The 22,745-nt window shown below is 38.5% G+C and overlaps 1 protein-coding gene across 1 annotated transcript in view; it reads left to right on the forward strand.

Annotated features, from left to right (window-relative positions):
* The window catches only part of LAMA4 (laminin subunit alpha 4), a 98,681-nt gene that overhangs the window by 41,088 nt on the left and 34,848 nt on the right, over positions 1-22,745 (forward strand). The window contains exons 6-17 of the mRNA XM_085056139.1: positions 3,375-3,470; positions 5,355-5,506; positions 5,648-5,758; positions 8,330-8,441; positions 9,930-10,097; positions 10,852-11,045; positions 12,927-13,043; positions 14,624-14,772; positions 16,765-16,906; positions 17,967-18,063; positions 18,833-18,949; positions 19,602-19,787. Coding sequence (XP_084912265.1) covers positions 3,375-3,470; positions 5,355-5,506; positions 5,648-5,758; positions 8,330-8,441; positions 9,930-10,097; positions 10,852-11,045; positions 12,927-13,043; positions 14,624-14,772; positions 16,765-16,906; positions 17,967-18,063; positions 18,833-18,949; positions 19,602-19,787 — 1,641 coding nt within the window. The remainder of the gene's footprint in view (positions 1-3,374; positions 3,471-5,354; positions 5,507-5,647; positions 5,759-8,329; positions 8,442-9,929; positions 10,098-10,851; positions 11,046-12,926; positions 13,044-14,623; positions 14,773-16,764; positions 16,907-17,966; positions 18,064-18,832; positions 18,950-19,601; positions 19,788-22,745) is intronic.

Consider the following 22,745-nt stretch of genomic DNA (forward strand, 5'->3'; position numbering starts at 1 on the left):
CACAAAGATTTATCTCTTCTAATGTATCTCTTCTAATATTCTCCCAATTTACATAGAGTTTGATCCAAACAGGGCTTTGACCTCACAACTTTTGTCCTTGCTTTGGCTCTGGGAGACAAGTTTACATCCTCTTTCAAAGCACTTAGGAGCAGCCACTGCTAAAGGCAAAATGCAGGTGCTCAGACCAAGGACTTGGGACTCCCTACTAACCTCTCTGGCAGGGGTCCCTCAAGGAGCTGAACACAAAGGAGGGAGACAGATGATTTCTGGCTCTCAGCCTGACCCAAAGGTAAGGCAGGCAAACCACACACTCAACTTGGATCTCAGAAGTGCTCCAGGATCTCCACAAGTACAGAGCTACAGGCCTCAGGGACTTAGCTATGTCCTGATCCTTCTTACAACTCACCACACACTTGGACTTTGTTTTTACTACCTTATGATAAAGTGTCTTGGGACACACAGGATGGAAGCTGTGAGGATGCTCTGTAATCAAGTGCTGCTATCTTCATTTGCAGGGGACCACATATGATGCCATGGTGCCACTACTGGTCCTTTCTGGTTTTACATTCTGGTGACAGAATTTAAGTGTCCACCTCCAGGATATAACTCACATCGCTAAGTCACATGTTTGAATTCCATTTATGCTGAACAGGAAGAGACTGTTCTCATGCACAGTGATTCCAAAAGCCAAAGCCATGTATCCAAACCAGCTAAAAAGGCATCAGCTGTGGGGACCAGCATGTCCCAAAACTCACCTCTTGCCTGGATTTAGGTAGCCAAGACGTGCATGAAATTCAGCACGTCTGTGATTTTGAGATTGCAAAAGGAAAACTTGTTTATGAACTTCACTGCCTAATTCACCTCAACTGAAATTACTTAACTGCTGTTGTCCAGGAAGGAATAATAGGATCCAGTCTGTAGCTCCTGAATTCCATGAGGCAGGAGAAACACACCCAGCACTTCAGCTCTGCAAACCAAAGCAATCATGCCCTGCCCATGGCCAAAACCTTCGAGCACCTAAGAGTAATTTTGCCAGAAGTTTGAGAGTTACAGGGCATTCCAAGTACCTAGGCAGGTTATGCAATCAATGATTTTGGAAGGCATTTCTGAACATACAGTTTCGAAACTCAATCAAACTTTGAGTTTGCCTCAGCACAGTTTTTTTTTGTTTGCACCCTTAAGGAGGTACACAGGACTTCTCCATACAGGCTTTTCACACAGACTATAAATCAGTGTGGTAATTCTCTTTGTTAACAGATTTCCTTGCACTGTTTGATCTTTGCTAAAAATAAAAAGTGCTTGGGCACTTGAATATGTTGTGAGAAGTACAGCTTTTCTCTTTTCAGAAGTGAATTTAATCTTGAACTTCACTCTAGCAAATCCTGATTTTGCAGTATTATGTTTCAGAGAATTACACACTTCTCGTTTCATCTTCATTTCTGCTGAGAACCACAATGTGCTGTACTTGATAGTTCTGTGTAGATTGCAGTACATCAATACATCCATGATATTCAAACTCTTTGTGTAGTTCACAGGGAAAGCTTATACTTTGTTTGGCTTTGTGCAACAATTAGCAACAATTGTTTAGAATTTATTCTGAAATAAGACAAACACCTTCCTTAAACTAAAAATATAGAAACAAAAGCAGTGTAAGAATCAAGACGGTCTTCATACATGGTTCCTATAGATCACCTCAAAGGGTATATTAAACAGAAAAAGGCAAGAGAACTAAATCAACAAGCAGCTCTATCAATCAAAAATCATGCTTTTCTTCTTTCAAGCAGAAAACAAAACCTGGATAGCTGTGAATGGTAGTTCTCAGCTGCTTTTTTTTCTTTTTTAACCACACATCCTTTACCTACACTTCAAAGCTCTCCATAAATGTCCCTCAGAAATAAATTTAAATGGTTTCCCCACCAGCGAACTATGGTAGCATTGAAAGTCTTAATTCCTTACTAAAAATGCAGTACCTCTTAAACCAGTAGTTGAAAAATGGTCTGGATGGCTTTTTTAATTAATTTGCTGCAAGATTTTGTGTAGCAAACTCACAGTTATTCATTTAAATAAGAAGACATGATTTTATTTTCTTGAGCACTGATCTCATCAAAATTTTAACCTTTTAACTTTAATCTTGTACCTGGGAATAGCCTAGTCCCCACGATGTGGGCAAAGAGATGTCTCTACTTTCAGCTGAGATTTTTCTTTCACTTCTTAAAAAAAAGAAATAACAAATTAAAAATAATCATAGATCCAAAAGCTGGGAGGCAGAGATTGTGATAAGGTCAAAATACCAACTGCATCAGGAAATTCATAACCATTTTCTGTTCTTACATTGGTACAAAAACTGATTAGTTCTACTAACACTGGTCCACTTACATAAAATTATTCTGATGTTAGTGCATGATGTTGTCTTTGAAATTGTATTACACATTTTTACTTGACAAATCCTTGAATGTGTAATGTGAAATGTAAATACAAGGGCAATTCATAGAGAAAAATGAATGGGCTGCAATAAAAACAAAGTAAAATATTTTGTTTTATGAGGCTCTGCTCAATCACAAGAGCAAAAAAAATTCTAGATAGATTGGTGCTGTTATGTTCTGCTTGAGTTTTTGTTATTGTATCAAGGTGCTCTTACGTTCTGCTTGAGTTTTTGTTATTGTATCAAAGTGTTCTAAGAATATTTTAATCTGTAAAATAATATCTTTTAAAAGGCCAATTAAACCTTGGAAGCAGTTTAGAGATATTAGATTAAAAATTAGACATTTTAAAAAGCCTCTTGTGCTGGCAATAAAAATGTTGCTTCCTCAAATTTAAAAAAATGTAAAATGTCATTTATTCTTCATTGTAAGTGGTAGGAGATATTTACTTCTTGGTATATTCAGACTGATGATGTAACTGGAGTCCATTATCACTCCCTGATAGCTGCAAAGCCTTTTTAGTGACAGCCTGACACAGTGCTGATAAATTCCACAGGCCTGTGGAGAGATTTGTAACCAATAATTAACTTCAGTTGTGCTGCTTTTCTTAATACATCTCCTAAATGTCACCTCTCTTGCCACTGCTGCACAATGGCCCTTCTGGGCAGCTCTGGCCTCGCTGACTCTCTTTGTGACCAGGCTTTGAACAAGTAATTGCAGCAGAGGTGTTCTCATTCTGTTTTCCACTTCACATCTCATTTGTTCAAATTTGCCCTGTGCAAAACACACCTTTTTCCCCATCCTAAAAGGAAAATTAGTCCAAGAAGTCCTTGATATTGGTTTGAATATCCACGCACAATCCTAAGTACATTAATTTCACTAACTGTGGGAGGGGAAAGGGGAGTTGTATATTTTAAAGATTCTTCCTTGAAAAGTCCTTTCTTTTTTCCCCAGCATGTAACTGTGGAGGGAGAATGTGTGACAGCCAGAGTGGAGAATGCCTCGCAGACAGTCCTGAAGTTTCTACTGACACAGACTGCCCGACCATCAGTAAGAATATTATCATGAAAACACCAAAAATTAATAATGCTCTTATATTTAGAAGCTTACAAATACTAACTTAAGAGCTTGGAACTCCAGTGGGCTCAGGACTTTGACAGTGGCCCCACAGGGTACTGAAGTGTGTGAATATACACAATGTCCTGCTGACTGAGTACTTAAGCCTGTTCTCAAACACTTGTCTGAGTACAGGCATATTTCCAATGCTGTGACAGGAACTGCACGTTCAGGTACAAACTGCAGAGCAGTAGGGAAGCATCACCAAAGCCACTTCCATAGACTTCGAGACACACTGCCTGCAAAATAATATTCTGGCCCTAAAATCTGCCCTCACAACTTTACCTGTGACATCTTGCATATAATTTATGGTTTTCTAGCTGTGGTTTAACCCCAGCCATCAACCATTTACCACACAGCTGCTCGCTCATTCCCGCAGGAACAGGGAGAGAATCAGACACATAAAAGCAAAAAAACTTACAAGTTGAGAGAAAGACAGCTTAACAGAGACAGAGAAAAGAAAAGCCACATACACTTTTACAAACAAAACAAAACAATCAATTAATTCACTGCTTCCCATGGACAGGCAGGTGTTCAGCCATCTCCGAGAGAGCAGGGCCCCACCATGCATAATGGTCACTTGGAAGACAAATGCCATCAGTCCAAATATCCTCCCCTTCCCCCTTCTTGCCCCCACTGTATTTACTGAGCATGATGTCACATGGTCTGCAATATCACTTTGATCAGCTGGGGTCACCTGTCCTGGCTGTGTCTCCTCCCAGCTTCCAGCACACCCCTAGCCCCCTCACCAGTATGGCAGTGCAAAAAGCAGAAAGGGTCTTGGCTCTGTGTGAGCCCTGCTCAGCAATAACAAAAAAAATCTCTGTGTTATCAACCTTGTGTTCAGCACAGATCCAAAACATGGCCCCATACCAGCCACTGTGAAGAAAATTAACTCTACCCCAGTCAAAGCCAGCACAACATCCAACATAGATTGTTGCTGTTGGCAATTTGGCATAAATCCATCAGTCAGTTCCTTTCCCACTATCTCCCATATTCTAATGTTAGGAAGCCTGGGGAGTTTCCAGGAGCACTGTGTTGTAACTACTGGTAACCACAAATATTTTTTAAATGTTAGTGTATTTATACGTGTATATAATGCAGAACACGCGGCACACATGGGCTCCTAAACCAACTCCCAAGAAGAGGGTTCACATGCTGGAAGTGCAACCAGAAGGAAAACATTTTGGACCTGCTAAAATATCAAGCAAAAGTGTCTGGAGGAGGCTGTGTTTCACATTCATTTAAGCCTCTTGCATTTAGTGTCACTAAAAACAAGGTGGCATTGCAATCATTCAGCAGGAACAAGGATATAGTCCTGCACAAGCACTTTCCAAGCACCTTATAGCTATGTTTTCAAAAGTTGCCCTCGTAATCAAGTAGGCAACCAAGAGCCCATGTGCTGGACATCCTTATTTCTCATACCACTAAATTTTAAATTCAGAGTTTGGAGTTCTGACAAAATGTAGCTGGGTTTTTTTTGACCCTCATCTGTTGTCCTTTGGGCCACAAACATGCAGAGCCTAGGGAATAGCCAGGAAATACCTCTCCCTCTCTCCCTACTGATTACAGAATCACTGTGGCAGCCTCTTTGAGCAGTCCCATCTGGTGCTGCTCAGCTGGAAATGTCATAACTGTGCTGTGGGACCTTGGAAGTGGGAGGATGAAAGTGAAAGAAGAATGAGTATCCATCAGGATCCATTAATGACCAAGAGAGGGAACACCATGGGACAAGAGCACTATTACATGAATTTAAGATATTTGCTGTTAACTGACACAGATACTAAAAAAATCACATTCTCTTATTTTTCTTATCAGGCTGCGATAAATGTATTTGGGATTTGACAGATGACATCCGATTATCAGTCCTGGCTATCGATGAAAGCAAATCCACTTTACTGAGCATTTCTACAGGTGTTGCAGCTCAAAAGCGTTTGAATGACCTGAACCTCACTACCACTCACCTCCAGGTACAAATATTGGTGACATTTTGGCTTGTTAACGTAGTTCAAATCTTTGAATTTCCACTCCATACCTGTAAATTTCAATCCCTGCCCTCACTAGAGGAAGAGTTTGTTTTCAGATGCACTGACATTTTTCCCCACACACAGGAGGCAATGTCCAAGAAAAAGAATCATGCTGTGCTTTGGACCATCCAGGTTGATGATGCTGCAGATGAAATGAATGATCTCCTCAGAGAAGCAGAAACACTTGATGAACAGGTTTGCTTACAGCCTTCTGCCAAAGCTCTGAGGGTTTGCACTTTGTCATATTCACTTGTTGGCATAAGAGGCAAGTATACAATAATTTGAGTTGGAAGGGATCTAAAATGATCATCTGGTCCAACTGCCTGAGCAATACAAGACTGACAAAACATTAAAGCATGTTATTAAGGGCATTGTTCAAATGCCTTAAACATTGACAGACATGGGGCATCAACCACCTCTCTAGGAAACCCATTCCAGTCTTTGACCCCTCTTGGTAAAAAAACATTTCTTAACATCTACGTCTGACCCTTTAAATTCACCAAACAAGAGTGGGTGTACCCTGACAGTTGGAAGATTCTCGTAATTCTGTTTCTATTTTATAACTTTCTACTCTAAATCTAAATTAAAAGCATAAATGTCTTATCAAGTCTTCTTGACAGAAAAGGAAGGAGCTAAAAAGTGTGTTGAGTGTGGTTGGAGGTTCGCCATCAGTCACAAAAGGTTTCCCCCGAGGATCTGAGTTCCCACCTACCCCCTACACAACATGTTTGATCTGGGATAGACACGCTGTCTTTCTCATTTACAATTTTATTTCTAATTAAATGAAGTGACCAACAATAACTAATGCAGATTGACTTCAGGAGCATTTGTACTATACCTATTTTATATGTATGCTCTCTTAAATTTAAATTAATCCCAATCACACATTTCAAAATATATTTCAAAACTGCCAGTTTAAAAGGTTTTTCATGTACCCACGGAGATGGGAGCTTGATCAGCACTCAAGATATTTTTAACACAATTGCAATCGTAAATATTACGTCCACATCCAACTGCCAGGCTATAAAATTAAGGTTATCAGCTCTCAGCTCCCACAACAATTTCATTGCACCCTAGAAGAATACTACTGTGATATAGGTTAAGAGAAGGAACAGGGTTCAAATTTGCTTATCCTTTATTTTAAAAAGTTAATATTAAACATCTTTCTGTTATATGGGTAAAATACATCACTCTCTGCTATTATCAAAGATAGCCGAAGCTGTCATAGAACTAGATTATATTTCATGCTTATTACAAAATGCCAGACCTTATATTCACTTTACCAATTCCTTCGCAAGACAAATTAAAATTATACCTTAAACTAAAATTCAAGTACAGGAGCAAGTAGGGGGCAGAAAAAGTAACACAAAGGAAAGTGGAAGAGAAAATTCAGGTTTGTGTGTTTTTAATCAACACTTACTCAGCAGAAGGGCATGCAAGAATTATACAGACTATGCCTGTATTCAAGAAAGCTTTGATTAAATCAACTCACACACAGCTCTGTACCTGTGAATATCCATCAGAGCTCACATGCCTCAGTGTCCCTCTCTGTAGTTGGTGAGCAGCATGATTAAGGCATTAGGTTTTCTATGAATATTTAGTGAGTTTGGATAATAACATTGCATTTGCAGTACTATCTGGGGATTTCTTACCTCATTCCTCAATTTTACTGTCCCTGAACAATAAATTCAGCATCTCCTCCAGTCTTTTCTGCCTGGTTACTTCTAATGCTAGTTCCACATCAATATTTGTGGTTTCTTGTAAAGGCAGGGAAATAATGGCCCCAGACTCTGACAGTGGAAGGAAGACCACAATAATAACTGAATATATTGAACTCTTTGCTATTTCAAGGCACATCTATGAAAAATGGGTGCTAGGACTTTGAGTGGGTTTTGCAGAGATATGCAGCATTTTCTGTTCAGAGCATTTATGTGCACATCCCCACATATCAAGGATTGCTGCATATTCTGATCTAAACCACAAAGGCAGGGTGAATGTATCAACTATAGGCAAATCCTCCTGCTAAAGGTGGCCTGTAACTCCCCAAGTCTGCATGGGATGAGTTTTGAGTAAAGCAGCACATAGCTTGATCTTGAATATTGGAATATGGGAACAAGAATCCTTTCCACTAAACCTTACGCTTGTTTTTCTCAGTCTACTAACCCTTGCATTTGAGCATGCCCATGCCTTTTAGTGGTGCTGTCCACCCAGTCTCTACCTTCAAATGTTACCTGGGTCCTTCACAAACCCTAAGTAAGGAAACACAATGCAGAGTGCAGCCTCCAACACAGTGTAGTACAGAACTGTGTCTATGCTTTGTAGAGTATTTTAAATCCTCGGGTTTTTTCTTATTTTTAACAAGTTGCAGAATTCAGGACCTCACTTGAGGGAGACACAGATCTAAAATGAGTTCTGAGCTTGGCACCTTTTTCTTCATTCTGTTTGCTTACTCAGGAAATGCCTTACTCAGCAAAACAAGCCAGCCTCACTGAATGCCTAGGAGACTCAGCAGATATACAACTGTACATAATTTATGAAAATTTGATTCAGCAAACTATGGATAAATATGGGACAGATTTTAATCTCTCACTCTGCAATTCTGAAAATACCAAGACAGATCTTCACTTACAGCACCTTTAAATACCATTTTATATGATAAAAAGAACTTTCACATGTTCATCAGGAGGATGCAAAATGTGTGTTTATACTTCTCATCCTCACATCTGAAAAGAAATCTAATGTTTACCTCACATGTTTTATTCATAGGGAAATGAAGCATCCAGCAAAGGCCAACTAGTACAGAAGGAAACCACGGAGATCAACAACCGTGCTTCTCAGCTTGTACAGCAGCTCCATAATATTAGAGATAACGTTGAAGGTAAACAGATTCATTTCTGGTTCATCTCAGTGTCAGGAATGTGTTAATGGAACCTTCATGTATAAAGGGATCATCAAGAATTTTTACTGTCCTGTATATCAAAGGGAAATCTTTTGATATATAGGACACTGTGTAATTTATGGCAACAGTGAACACCTTCTCAAGCACAACTGCACTTAGAAAAGATTTCCTAGTCAGAGATAATCATCTTCATCTGGAATGTCTATGACATGTCATTATCATCCCAAAATATAAAAATGAGATTAAACCAGTTGCAGCCACTTCTTCAATACCTGCAGAAAGCAGTAAAACCCCAAATCATTGTACTCAAAAACATCCTTGTCACCTGTACACCTGCAACATGAAAGCCTCCGTCCTGCTGCAGAACACACTGGTTTGCCCCAGTCTTTGGCAAAGCCAACAGTATACAAAAGCTGTCTATGGTACCAGAATGGAAATGCTGACTGACCGCTGAGGTTAAACAGCCCTTTTCCAATGGAAATACTTGATTAATAGACCCGAGTAGTTCTGTCTTGGCAGTTATTGCAAGCCAGGTGGCAACTTGTGTAAAGAAGAGTGGTTACATATCAACAGGAAAAAGAAATCCATGGAGCCCTGGTCTTGATCAGTTACTGCTCTGTATGAACCTTTAAAGTTTCACTAATGAGCTCAGGGCCCAGCAAGAGCAGGCATACCAAGACATTCTGCCAAAGAATCAATGGTGCCACAATTACACATCTATTTTTCATAAAAATCTTTCAGAAGAATAGTGCTGGTTTTGCCAGCTTTGTCTATCCACAAAACTAGTGACAAGTGCAAGCCAAAGGCACACACATCACATGGCATAAAAGAAGAGGTGATTGGTATTCAAGGCCAGGGAGGGAGAAGGGAGTAAACTTTGTAAAGATTTCACTGGGAATGGGTAAACTCAATTTCAGCTGCAGGGATCCAACAATGTTTTTTGAACTGAGACCAAAACCTTGAAATAGTATCTATCTCCAAACCAGCTAGGCAGTATCAGGCCAGAAGCCATATGTTACCTCTTTAGGGTGCCTCAAATTTCTGCAAATGGTAAAAGAGGTTACTTCAGTCTCCTTAACATTGTTATTGTTGTTATATAATAAACAGCAGCACTTAAAAATCATGATCCTAGCTGAAAGCCCCAGCCTGCTACATGCCACAAGACCCAAAATAAAATTATTATCCCAGCCTATAAGAAATGTCAAGCCAAATAATGCACACATCCCATGTCTGTTTAATCCCATCCTCTTCTGATGAGACCTCCACATATGCCAGAAAGTATGATTTATTTACAGGTTTAATTTTAAGACTGGATTAAACATAATAATTATCTACTATGGAGTTGAAGATAATTAAAACTTTCTTTTGCCAGCAGTACCATCACGATTCACAAAAGTAAAAGTATTTCACAGTATTTATTTCTCTGTAGTCACACTGAATTGACCATCTGTTCCCTTTTCCCTCCAGAAATCAGCAGCAAGTCAAAATACTATGCAATTCAACAAGAGCTGAGCCCCGAAGAAATTGCCCAGAAGTGGAGTGTGGCTGAGGAAATGCTCAAGGAGATCAAACGCCGTAAACCTTTCACTAATCAGAAGAAACTTGCAGATGAGGAGGAAAATGCAGCAGAGGAGTGTGGGTTTTAAGTCAGTTTTCCTTTCAGCCACATGTTGATGTTCAGTTGGCAGATGTTGGGCAGCTCTGGGTGTGCTGCTGAGCCCATGGGGAGGACCAGCAGGCACTTGGCAAGCACAAACTGATGTGCTGGAGATGCTGCTGCTTCCAAATTCCTGCCCAAGTCCCTGCTGGTGCTTGGTGCTCCCCACAGCAGAATGGGGAAGAAAAAGGTCTGTGTGTCTGTGTGTGCCTTTGCACTGCAGCACCTTAACAACAGCTGCTTAGGAAGGTTCATGGCAGGGCTGGAATTGCTCACATGAATGTCTTCCCCTCTGCCAGCTCTGCTGTGGGGACAGCAAACTCCAGCAGAGAGAGAAACACTGCTGGCATGGGAAAGAGTGGCAGCCAAAATCTCACAGCTTAGTGAACATGAGTCAGAACATGAGGCATAAGGATTGTTTTCTCTAGAACAGGCTGCCTGGGTTGAACAATGAAAAACAGATGAAAAGCAGGAAAAAACAGACCTAGTTTCTTTTAATAAAATGTATTTCAGAGGGGGAATGAATAGGATTAAAATGAAATAGTAAAATGAGAGGCATCTTTCCTTCTCAAAAGAGGAGGGAAAATTAAAATCTAGGTATATGATCTCTCAAGTGAGCTTTACAAAATGTGTTTTACTGTCACCCGAGTAACAGCAATAGAAATTGCTGTATAGGTAAGTTTTGTCAGAAATCCAAGCTTTGGATTTATTGGCCTCTTATTTTTCCCCCAGTGCTACAGCAAATTGAAGCATTTCATGAGAAGTACAATGACACCAGATCCCTGGTAATTGATGTGCTGGAGCAGCTCAGCGAACAGGATGTGAAGCTGTCAGACCTGGAGGAGGCATTAGATGAGGCACTTGACTATGTTATACAAACGGATGATATAAATAGGGAAAACACAGCCAGGCTCCAAAGGCAGAAGGTACTGTGCACTACATTTATCATAAGTGTTGACTGCAAACACTCCATATCTGCCATTGCTTAAAACAGTAAATTGCACACAATTTAGATTCAGTAATCACCACACCAAAAAAAATTCTCTTGGACCACTCAGCAGGATGAGTTTGACTCTTCAGTTCTAAGAAATAAGTTGTGGAAGTGCAAGGTATTATTATCTATTTGTGGAGGGACAATAAATGAGAAGTTTTGGCATGTCATGCCTCATCAGACCAAGGAAATGAATACCTATACCTAGACTAGAAAGGCATGTTACAGTAAAACACAAGAAGCTTGAAATTTCATGTAGCATGGCTGCTTACAAATATTGTGGTGAGATTGTTTCATCCTATTATGTACTGATTTATAATCTGGGAGGGCCTCATGCTCACAAAACTAATTATATTCTAAGAAAACAATTACATATAAAGACTCTGCACTGCATTGGTGCCCTGGGCTGAGTACATTCATACTGTCTAATCCAAACTTTCTCTGAACCACTTTAAACAAAAATCATCCCCACTTTTTCAGGGGAAGTAGACAACTGCCCTTGAATCTTCAAACACAAATCCATTGTCTAACTATTCCACAATAGGTACATTGAAATTGGGTTTCCTACTTCTTAGGTGAACAGCCTAGGTAAAAGGCTACAACAGCTTTCCCCTATGCCCAGTTCAAATGAATAGTTTCAGCATTTTCAACAAAGTAACCACTCTGGAGGAAAGCTCAGAGGTGACCTCTAGCATGGAGCTGGAGCACCTTTGCCTGTAAGTGGTGGCATAAGGTTCAAATCCCACATGGCTGATGAGAAAACTGAATTTTCAGGTTTCATATCCCAGAAGAGTACCCAACCCATCATCCCGACAAAAGAAACTATTTTTTCTCTTCATAGCAGTTCTGTGATTCTTCCCCTGTTTTCATAAGTTTCTTTTAAGAAATACAAAACCAGAATACCCAACCTAAAACTTTTCATTTATTTTTTCAGCAAGGAATAAAATTACAAAGAGAACAATTTGGGCCCATTTGAAGCAAACGGTTTTCATTTCAGTGGCTGAAATTGTTTGGACTCTGGAGGGGAGTTCATTAGCGAGCAATTTTGTGATTTGAAGAATGATCTTCCAAATTCAGGCCAACCTCTCCATTTCATAGTGTCAGTGGCTGAGTTCTTGAAATTTGCAGTGCTAGAAGTTCATGCTGATATGAAAGGCCTAAGAATTCAATAGAGAAATCAGGCATGCTCCTTCAGTGAATCCTTTTGCAAGAGTTTGAGATCCTTAAGTACGAAGCCTCTTCTGTTGGTCCATTGTTTTATAATCACAGTGCCAAGCTGCAGCTTGTCTCACATTTATGAAGCAAAGCCTGAAGTGTGTAGTTGCATTTGTTCACTGTTTTTAAACATTTGGATCTCCATTATTCCTCACAATGGAGGCAGATGCTGTACAAAGGAGATTTTTCACATTGGCTTAACTACTGACAAGGAAAAGAGATCTGTAGATTTTCTAAAAATCCAGAAAAAATAGTATCCAGATGACTATGAAAAATGCATGTTTAATTTGTCTCTGCTATGCGCTGAATAATGATCCATTACAATAGCTTCTTATGCTGTAATATTAAATGAAATTAATTTTTTTTAATCATCCAACATTTCTTTAACAAAAAACAAACAAAAAAAAAGCAAATAATTCACAGCACAACATGTAGCAATTAGATATGTCTGGGAAAATCAGGCTTCAGGTGTGTCTAAAATCTATTTAGTTCACCACTCTTTTGAATTAACTTTGGCACATTTAACAAAAATTGTAACACTATATTTCATCAAAGTATGAATGCTTTTGGATGTGATTTATGTTTTGAGCTTTCTTTTTAGAAACAACATGAGAAGATAAAAGAGCAAATAGATGAAGTGAACAGCATTCTGGTCAGTGCCACAACTAGTTTGGAAGGACCACAAAAGGTCAGCTCTGAATTAAGTGATGTAATAAAGGTAGGTGCCTCAGTGGCTTGTTTAAATTATACACACACATTTTTTGAAGTCATGTGTTTTGATCAATAATGAAAAAACCCTCCTTCTTTATACTGCTTCAGTGAAATACTGGTTAATATTCCCTGAAAAAGTAGATGGTTTTCTTGGATTAAAAGCTCTGTAATTACATTTTACTGATTAAAAAACCATAATTCTAAGGACACCTTACTGTAAGTAAAGCTTAATGAAAGATTTTGCTGCAGAGCTCTCAATTATTTCATTACAAACAGCTGTCAAAAGATGTTCTGATAAAAGACTGCATTATGTGCTAAATTCCTTTTCTAATGCCTACAAGTGCACATGGAAGAACACTAAACATCCCAGATATTAGCATTAAAACCAGGCACCATGTCAGCCATATACAAACAGATTGTCATGCAGAAGTCCTTTTCTGAAACTAGACTTTTGTCCAGTGTTTTGAATCAGACATGGTGCTGGAGGAAATTTTTACAAGTTTTAGTTTTAGGGGTTTGGCTTTTCGATGGAAAGATGAAGAAAATAAAACTGGGATTTTGGTAACTAAAATATTTACCAAATATTTCTTCATGATTTATTTTAAAATTTTGAAATAATTGAAGAAAAAAAAAAATTTTTCCACAGGCATTTATTTTGGTAATTGTTGTCTACTTCTTGACACAAAAGAAAATATCAAAAATCATTAATCTTTCTTTGAAAAAATAATTCAAAAAAGTAAAAAGACATCTTACTTTGCAACCATCCCCATGATCAAGCAGTTTGTTGGGGTTTTTCTCCAGTGTTTTGTGCAAAATGAATTGTTTCAGTTTATCATTTTGGGTTCCCCACTGCTGTGAATCAGTTCACACGTGGAGGATGTTCACACTGCAGGGAAGGAAGTACAATGCAAACATCATACTTTCTCCATCCTCATCAGCAACAAGTATTTTCATGTTTCACTCGTTCATCCTTTTCCTCTCCTGTCATTTCATCCTTTTTCATGTCTTTTGAGGCTACATTTATAATCTTCAAACACATCAGCAAGCTTGTGTACTGGACAGAAAGTGAATGGATGCCCATTTGGTCTTCCCACAAGTATTTCACATAAGGAAGAAACACAGCCAAAGCAAAGGGATATTACTGCTCCTTGCCTACATATAGGTAGTATTTAGGGGGACTGATTGACAAATTAGGCTAATCCAAGATGTTTTAGCATGAGAGATCTCTCTATGCAAGGAGGTAGAAAGGGGACTTCACGCTGAAAGACTTGTCATTGGCACAATTCTGGAGCAAACATACAAGCCATCTTTCTTTTGTATTTTATGCATCTCTCTCTAATACCTTCTTAAGTGATTTCTGGAATGTTTTGTTGATTTTTATTCTCCTGTATTTGTCTTTCCATTCTGGCATTCATCGTTAGATCTTTCTTCTTTTTCTCTTAAAAATGTATAATAAAACAACTGTAGCAGAAATGAAGGAACATTATAATAATATAAAGGGTAAAATTAAATATAATAATCAAAATACAGACTTGATTTTTTGCAATTTTCATCTTCTTTTCTTCCTTCCTTCCCTATTTTGTTCAGAATGCATCAGGGTTCTATGCAGAAATAGATGGAGCAAAAAAGGAGTTGCAAGAAAAAATAGCCAATCTGTCCTTATTTGATGATGATTTGGTAGAAAAGGCTATGGATCATGCACACAGCCTAAGAAGACTTGCTGATGAGCTGGACGGGTAAAATTTAACTTTGATAGACTCTGTTTATACAAGTGCCACTTACTGAACAGCTGAAAAGACAAGCAGAAACAAAGTGACAATAAATAGGCACTAAACAAATCAGACTTAAGCCAGGTATAGAAGGACTTGTCACAGTCCAGAGAGGACAGCTGAAGTTGAGCTGAGCAAGATCTATGAAACTTCTTAAAGAATAAACATTCTCTCTAGTCTAGTTGGGCTTGTTCTCCTCTTCCTATAGCAAAAGAATAGGAAAAGTAGATAAGTGAAAAGTAAAATAATACGAGCAAGAGTAAATGGGGTTTGGAGAAACTGATCATGTCAGTAAGTTCATTAAATGTTAGCATTACAGGGCACAAAATAAGCTTTGAGATCATTTTATTTCAAGAACTGTTTTACAGATGGAGTAGTTCTCAATAGATGCTCAATAGGTTGTGTCCCAATGAAAGTGGCTCACAGTAACATCAAAAACTGATTGTATTTCTATTTTCTTATTGTATTTCTATTCTCTTTCTATTTTACTGGAAGATACTAAATGTATCAATACTACACCTATTTATTTAAAAGTCACTTCTAGATAAATCTAATTATTTTGTTTGCATTTAGGACTATCCATGGAAAAATCACTGCTCTAAATGAACACTTAAATAAAATATGTCACCAAATTCTACTTTAAGTAACATCTTGGGCATATGCTTTTGGAAGATAAGCTTAAAAGATAAGCTACTCCTCATGTATATTATCTAAATACCAGTCGTTTCTTAATATTTGTATGCCCTAGATAGGAGATTAAAATAGAGAAAAGAAATAACAGATGGTTTTCTTTTATGCAATTGTATAAAGCTGACATCTGAAACTGTTCTATAATGCCACACAAACTACAGAAACCTAAAAACCAAACAATGTGTTCAGTCTGAGATCAGCTAACTGGGGGCAGCAGACTAACTTGAAAGAAAATACCCCATATGGCTAGCCTTCCTCCCTCATCAAAATAATTTTAAAATTATTCCCAAGTCCAACACATTAGGAATTTCAGAAAAAGCAAACAGAAGTAATTACAAAATATCCAGATGGAAATACGCCAGCTCTATTATTTCTTGAGAAGATTGTCCTGCAGTATAACTTTAATCCTTAAAAATATTTTGCCTGTCTTCAAAACATCTTGGTTTTATAGGTTAGCTTTATTAGCCTGTTGGGCTTTTAGTTCGTAGAGTTTATTGTTTTCCCTTAGGGGAAATTAGTAGAAAATTCTTGCAATAATGCTGAACCTGGAAATTTAATAATCCCTCAGTGTGCAAACACTTTGAAGTGAATGCACACATGTGCAAATTTATCTATATTTAGAATCTATATCTAACATGTACTTTGAAACTTGCCTATCACCAGAACATTAAAAAATAGTATTTATTCAAAATTGTTAACAGACAAATGTTGAGCCCTGAGCCAACTTCTGTTTGGAATCTCCCCTGAAGACCACTTATCACTTAATACGCAGATCAAAACCATGCCAGCAAAGTTTCTTTTAGTTTTTAAATCTAACTTCTTGCAAAGTTTCATGACTAGGGGTAGTTTTTCATCTGATCCTCCCCCTTTTCCCACCTACCTTTGGAAAATATAAACAGGCCAGTGATATAGCTATCCTGGTCACTGGCACACACAGGTCTTTCCATTAATGGATAGAAATTATTCCTAATGAAGGATTACTGAAAGATCTGTTATTCTGTTAATTTATAGACTATCTAATCTAGATTTTTAAAAAAGGTAAAAACTCAGTAGTCATTTGTTGCTGCTCACATAGATGTTAAGGGCAAAATTCTCTGAGTTAAATGACTGGGAAGTGCCCTTTAGCCACACAGTTTTCACCTGCTTCAGATTGGTTAAACACGATGAAGAGAATACCAATTAGGCCAATTACAATTATGTGTGATTATGTAGTCAGAAACTACTTTGATTCAGTCTGGTTTCTTTCACCTTTTACTCTCTATTTAACAGGAATTTGTATGGTGTTGATTCAAATGGCTTGGTGCAAAGGGCAATCAATGCTTCAAATGTGTATGAAAACATTGCTGGTTATATTGAAGAAGCCAATAAAGTGGCATTGCTGGCACTGAACACAACAAACCGGGTCAAGGATGTAAGTAATTTTCATAATATCAGCTTTTACTTTACAATGCTTCTGGGACTTTGGGTACCTAAGTGTAAAGAAAAAACAAATTTATTTTAACTGGCAGCATTGAACTTCTCACTGCACATTTTTTTCCCTTTATTATTTCCTGTATTAAATCCCACGTAGTTAATTATTTTTCCAGTATAAAGTCCCCTGGTGTTTAAAAAGACACAAGAGGTTTTTCTGTCCCTATCCCACAGGGTGGTGCTGCTTTGTGTTGTCACTCACACTGAGACATTTCTGTGAAATTCCAGACAGCTCCCTACTCCTGCAGAAACCTTGGCTAGCATTTAATGCTTGAGTCCTCCTACTTTACTCAGTGCCATGTGGCAGGAAAATGGTCAAAACATCACTGCTTCTCATAGAAATTCAGGCTAAAATGGTACAAAGCCCACTCATACACTCAGTGTAAGCATAAGGATGGTAATTTTGTCTCTGGCCTTACCATTCTAAAATACTTTATATGTATTTTTTGTATATAACACCTATAGTTACCAATCTGTATTCATGCTATTTACCAGCAATTTATTAGTGGTAGCAAAACTATTTGGGTAGATTAAAGGGGTGTGTACCCCAGAGGGCTGTTGTATTTTAAGTCCAGCCCTCTGTACCCAGCATACTAATGGAGACTGCAAGGCAGCTTCTCATGAAGCGAAAGCATTCATCACCTGAGATGACAATAGAAAGGAATAGGCACAGTGCCTAAATAACTTGCAGCATTTAGTCACATTAACTAAACTAGAGCTGATAAATTAAGAGGATTTTTGTGGTTTCTGCATCTTTGTTATTCAGTGGTGGCATTTGGAAAACCATATATTTCTCTAAATTTTCTTAAAACAGAAAATTTTGCTTTTCAGACTTTTTTCCAATCCAGCTGCCAATCTTAAATGTTAACAAAACAAATGAAACTGCAGTGACTTTGCAGCTGCATTTACATGGAGGTATTATGTTGTCCACAACTAAACACAATAAAGCGGAACATTTGATAAGTATTATTCTGACTTTCTTTTTTGGAACATGCTTGTAGGCTGCAGTTGGAATTGATACTCAGGTCATTTACCATAAAGGTAAAAGTGAAGAGCTTCTCATCCGAGCCATGCAGCTACAACGGACAGCACATGAGAGTAAATATACATCCTTTCTACTTTCCCAATCAGCTTATAGCTATGCAGATTAAATTTCAAAAGCACATCACTAAGCAGAACTACTGCTGTAACAGAATATGTTATTGATTGAATTTACCACACAAAGTACTTGAAATGGCCATGGGCACAGTTTGAGCAGCTCATGTGTTGACATCCTGCTAGATGATAGTTTATTTCATTTGTGGAAGGTCCATTTCAGATACAAAGACTGTTCAAATATATGACCCTGCAAACCATTGTTCACTCATAATTATACTCAATTAAATAGTTCAACTAAAATCAAATCACAACTGTTTAAGTGTTCCGAAAGCTGGATTTCACCAGTAGAGGGTAATAATAAAAGATTTTGGCCTTTCTTCACTGTAAATGAAAGAAAGCTCTAGAACTACAGAATTACATTTTAAATTTTTCAGGACCTTTCGTGTTCCTTAAAACATTTCCTGTGTACTAGTTGCAGCTACTCTCAGCACTTCTGGTAAAGCAAGGAGAAAGAGTACTGACTGAAATACAGCTCTCCAGATTATTGTAAGACACCCTGTGGCAAGCAAATAGTGGCTGGCAGCAAGGCTGCTTTTCCCTTTAGATTATGTGAAGTCAAGAGTGCAAGTATGTCCTAAATTAAAAGAGGCCAAGGTATATCGTCTAAGGTACATTAAATACCTAAAAGCATACCTCCCCAGGATTAAATTTACCTTTTTAGATGCCACTTTGACACCACTCAGCTGTACCCCACCTTTTCTCCCCACAGGTAGTGGTTACACCATTGCAGACACCAGCTGGCAGGTCAATGGCACTTTTGCCAGAATGAATGCCCTGTGGAGCCAACTGATGAGAGCCATTGCAAAAATGCAATCAGCAGAGACAGGTTGGAAGTGAAACTTCATCTTTATGATGCATTATCTTCATACATTTAAGAGCATATTTTCCTCTTTTAATGTGGATATGAAGTTGCCATTAAGATGACAGAACTATGGACACTTAAAAGAATTTGACTGAAACTACTAGACCTAGATAGCAAATATCCAACTTTAACACTTTCATAATGAAATTAAATGTTTTCCCCCTGGAATTATTAACATTCTTATTGAACCTTGTGCTGGTTTTGGTTGGAGTAGAGTTAATTTTCTTCACAGTGGCTAGTGTGGGGCTACGTTTTGGATTTGCGCTGAACATGGAGCTGGTAATATAGAGATGTTTTTAGATGTGAGCCCTGCTCAACAGATGTTACTGTTGAGCAGGGCTCACAAAGAGCCAAGGCCATTTCTGCTTTTCATACTGCCATGCTGGTAAGAAGACTGGGGATGTATGGGAAGTTAGGAAGAAGCACGGCCACGACAGCTGACCCCAACTGGCCTAAAGGATATTCCATTCCATAGGACATCATGCTCTGTGTATATAAACAGGAGGGAAGAAGGGAAGAGGGAGGGGCAAGATGGAAAGCAGGGAGGGACAGGACACACAACACACTTGAATATTTGAAAAAGTTCATTTCCTGTCATTCCCTATTTATTCTGTAGCGGAGGCGAGAGAGCGTTTGGAGCAAGCTCAGCTGAAGACTGCAGAGGCTGTAAGTGACACCACGACAGTAACTCAGGCTACAACCCCCATGGATGAGAATGTGAGGTTGTGGTCCCAAAACCTGCAAGACTTCCAGCACAATTCAGAGGCATATGACACTGCTGTGCATTCAGCTGGGGATGCAGGTATGGTGACCTGAATTGTGACATTCCTTAGTGTTAAAAAATCACGGAAACATCGCAGCATCGTGTTGTAGGAATAGTTTGCATTGCATATTCATTCCATATAATCTTCTAGCATTTTACCTCCATGAAAATTTTCAAAAATTAGCAGTTGTCGAGAGTCTTGACTATATTTCAAAAATATTGAATACTCAGGCATTTCCAAAAATTATTTAAACACTTAAGTGTTGAAGAGCTACTGACTTCTAATTCATTTTTATCAGGATATCAAGGTCACACTGAACAGTAAACAGCTTGTTTAAACACTTCTTGCTATTATGATAGGTGATTTCGCTTTTTTTGTCTGTTTGTTTTTTAACATTGAGAGTCGTTTGAAAACAGAGCCCTTTTGTCCTCAGGGGTACAAACATGGAGGAGAAATGCTCCCTCACTTGATGAACTTATAGTCTAAACAAAGGGGTCAAGGAGGACAAAGGAGGAAATAAAATATTTAAGGAGGGTGATTTCTGGAGAAGCTTGGAAACATCACATTAATTCCACTTTTATTATTGGAAACACTGGAAACATTGGAAAACTTTAAGGTAAATAAAAAGACAAAAGAAAAGCTAAGACAGGCTATAAAATTGAAATGAATATGATAGGCAAGAGCAGAAAAAAAGGCAGGAAGATGAGGCTGAAATGAAGTGACTGTAAAAAGAAGGAAAAGAAAAATTTGGAAATAATCAGTCTAGAAATGAAAATATTTTCAATTAAAAATCTATTACAAGCACCACTATTTATTGCTCTGTGTATTCTTGAGTCTACTCAGGAGGCTCACTAATCCTAAGATATTTAGGGCTGGGGAAGTTGGAAACCCAGAACAAGTAATTTCCTTCACCCATTTGATAATACCATCACCTGCAGACCTGTTCAGTGATGTCTTGCTTCCTAAAAGTGCCTCAGAGAAAGTCCATAACTCCACTGACTCTGTTCCCAGAAAGTCTGAATCTCAGATCTACTGCCCTTAATCCCTTCTCCTACTATCAGGAACTTTACAACTCAAGTGTCATTTTACTGCAAATGGTGTTATGAGTAACAAACCCACCATTGCTTCTAGTGTCCCAAAGTTACAGTCTTCCTCTCAGCTGGGGAACCCCAAGAGTCATGCTATTTTCAGAATTCCACAATCAGTAAGGCTCTTACCCTAGTATTTTTAGTTAAGTGAGTTCTCCCAAGAACTCATATAGAAGTGGTTTCTGCCACAAGAAATTCAGTGCTGTTCAACATCCCAATTTCTGGCTCCAGAACTAGAGGAAACTCATTTCTCTGAGCTTTTCATTGAAAGGGAGCAGCGAACTGCTCCCTCTGGGAATGGGTAAGCTCACTGTTAGTCACTGCACAGAGCTTCATAAGAGTTTAGTTAATATAACAGCACTTGTATTGCATTGCATTGCTGTAAAATGTTTTTGATCACCACAAAGCACAGTTTAGGCTAGGGGCTCTAATTCCCATGTAAAATAATGTAAATGTTGATATGATTGGCCTGCCAGGAGTGAATGGTATGATGAAACACATCCAAGAGAAACAGTGTGCTATAGCTTACACATTAAGGCTTTTGTTTTTATTCACCTTTACACTTGATTTACATTTAACATTTACCAATGCCAGCTTAGTAGATAGAGCAGAAACACAGACTACATTTGGCTCTTCATGCTCAAAATGCCAGCAGACATTCAGGATTCAAAAAAATCTGTTCATACTAGCTGTTGTACTGGAAGAAATATTTCCAGCAGCATTTGAGGTGCCCCATAAGAGTTAATAGAGTTAAAATGGCCCAGCTCTCCCTTGGTTATGTTCCCAAAAAGGAACAAGAACAGCTCCTATGTGATGTGCTTGGAAAAAATGTCTTCTCTGTGACAGTGGGTTTGCAGGTAGGGAGTCACCTTGAAAATACTGTGTTCATATCCGAGTGCCTGGAACGCCTGCTGACCACAAACTAACTCTTGGAGAGGTTCTGATACACAACCTACAGCAAAGTGTGTCCTAGTACATCTGTGGAGGAAGCTTTTCCGTGGCATTTTTGTTCTGAAGACATTTGATTTGTTTGTTTGTTTTAAGGTATGATGAGGGTTTTTTTGCAAAAAAGATGAGGTGGAAATAGCTGAGAGATCAGCACTACACAGGATGCTGGCATGGGTAGTTCTCCAGACAGATGTGACTGTGACTCACAGCCTGGGAAGACAGATGTAGACATGCCAGGCATGGTGGAGCATTCCCAGAGCAGCTGTGTATTCTGACAGGAGGAATGTCCATCAAAGTCAAAAGGAAAGTCCCAACAAATGTTCAGACATGTGCCTGGAACACCAAAACACCTGATCTTCATGCCAATAACACTACCAGAGCAGCTGAAGCCTCTAAGCTGGCATGTGTGCATTGTCCTTGAATAAAGCTTGCACTTGGTGTTTGGAAGGGTTAGAGCATGTCTTGGCTGTGCAGTTTGTCTGAGAATAGTTCAGGGAACTGGTGGGCTTCAGTAGAGGGAGTGACAGAGAGTTTGGGAAGAAAAACGTTAAAGGGAAAAGTGTCTGGAAGGTTATAGTAAAGGTATTTCCTCCTTGACTGTTTACTCCCTTCTATTTTTTTGTATATTTTTTCACTGGATAGGAATAGTTTTCCTTTACACTCCTACCTTCACCCCGAAGACTAAAATCAAAAATCAGTGTTTTGTGTTGAAGAATGCCATTATAAAGGACAAGAGGAAGAGATTTATATTGAGATTTCACAATAGTTCTAGTAGATATGCGTTAGTTTTTGTCTTCATGTTATAGTCACATTTCAAGTTTAATACATCAAATTTCAAACAGAAAAGCCAGGTTTTAAGATATCAAATCAAGCACAATCCCAATTCAGTTGCAGATTACCTTTTTAAAAGAGGTGCTTGAAATTTGCTAAATCATTTCCTCACCTTGCAGTATTTTTGCC

Source organism: Lichenostomus cassidix, chromosome 3, assembly GCF_008360975.1.
Source record: "Lichenostomus cassidix isolate B80296 chromosome 3, HeHo_3.0, whole genome shotgun sequence".
Taxonomy (NCBI): domain Eukaryota; kingdom Metazoa; phylum Chordata; class Aves; order Passeriformes; family Meliphagidae; genus Lichenostomus; species Lichenostomus cassidix.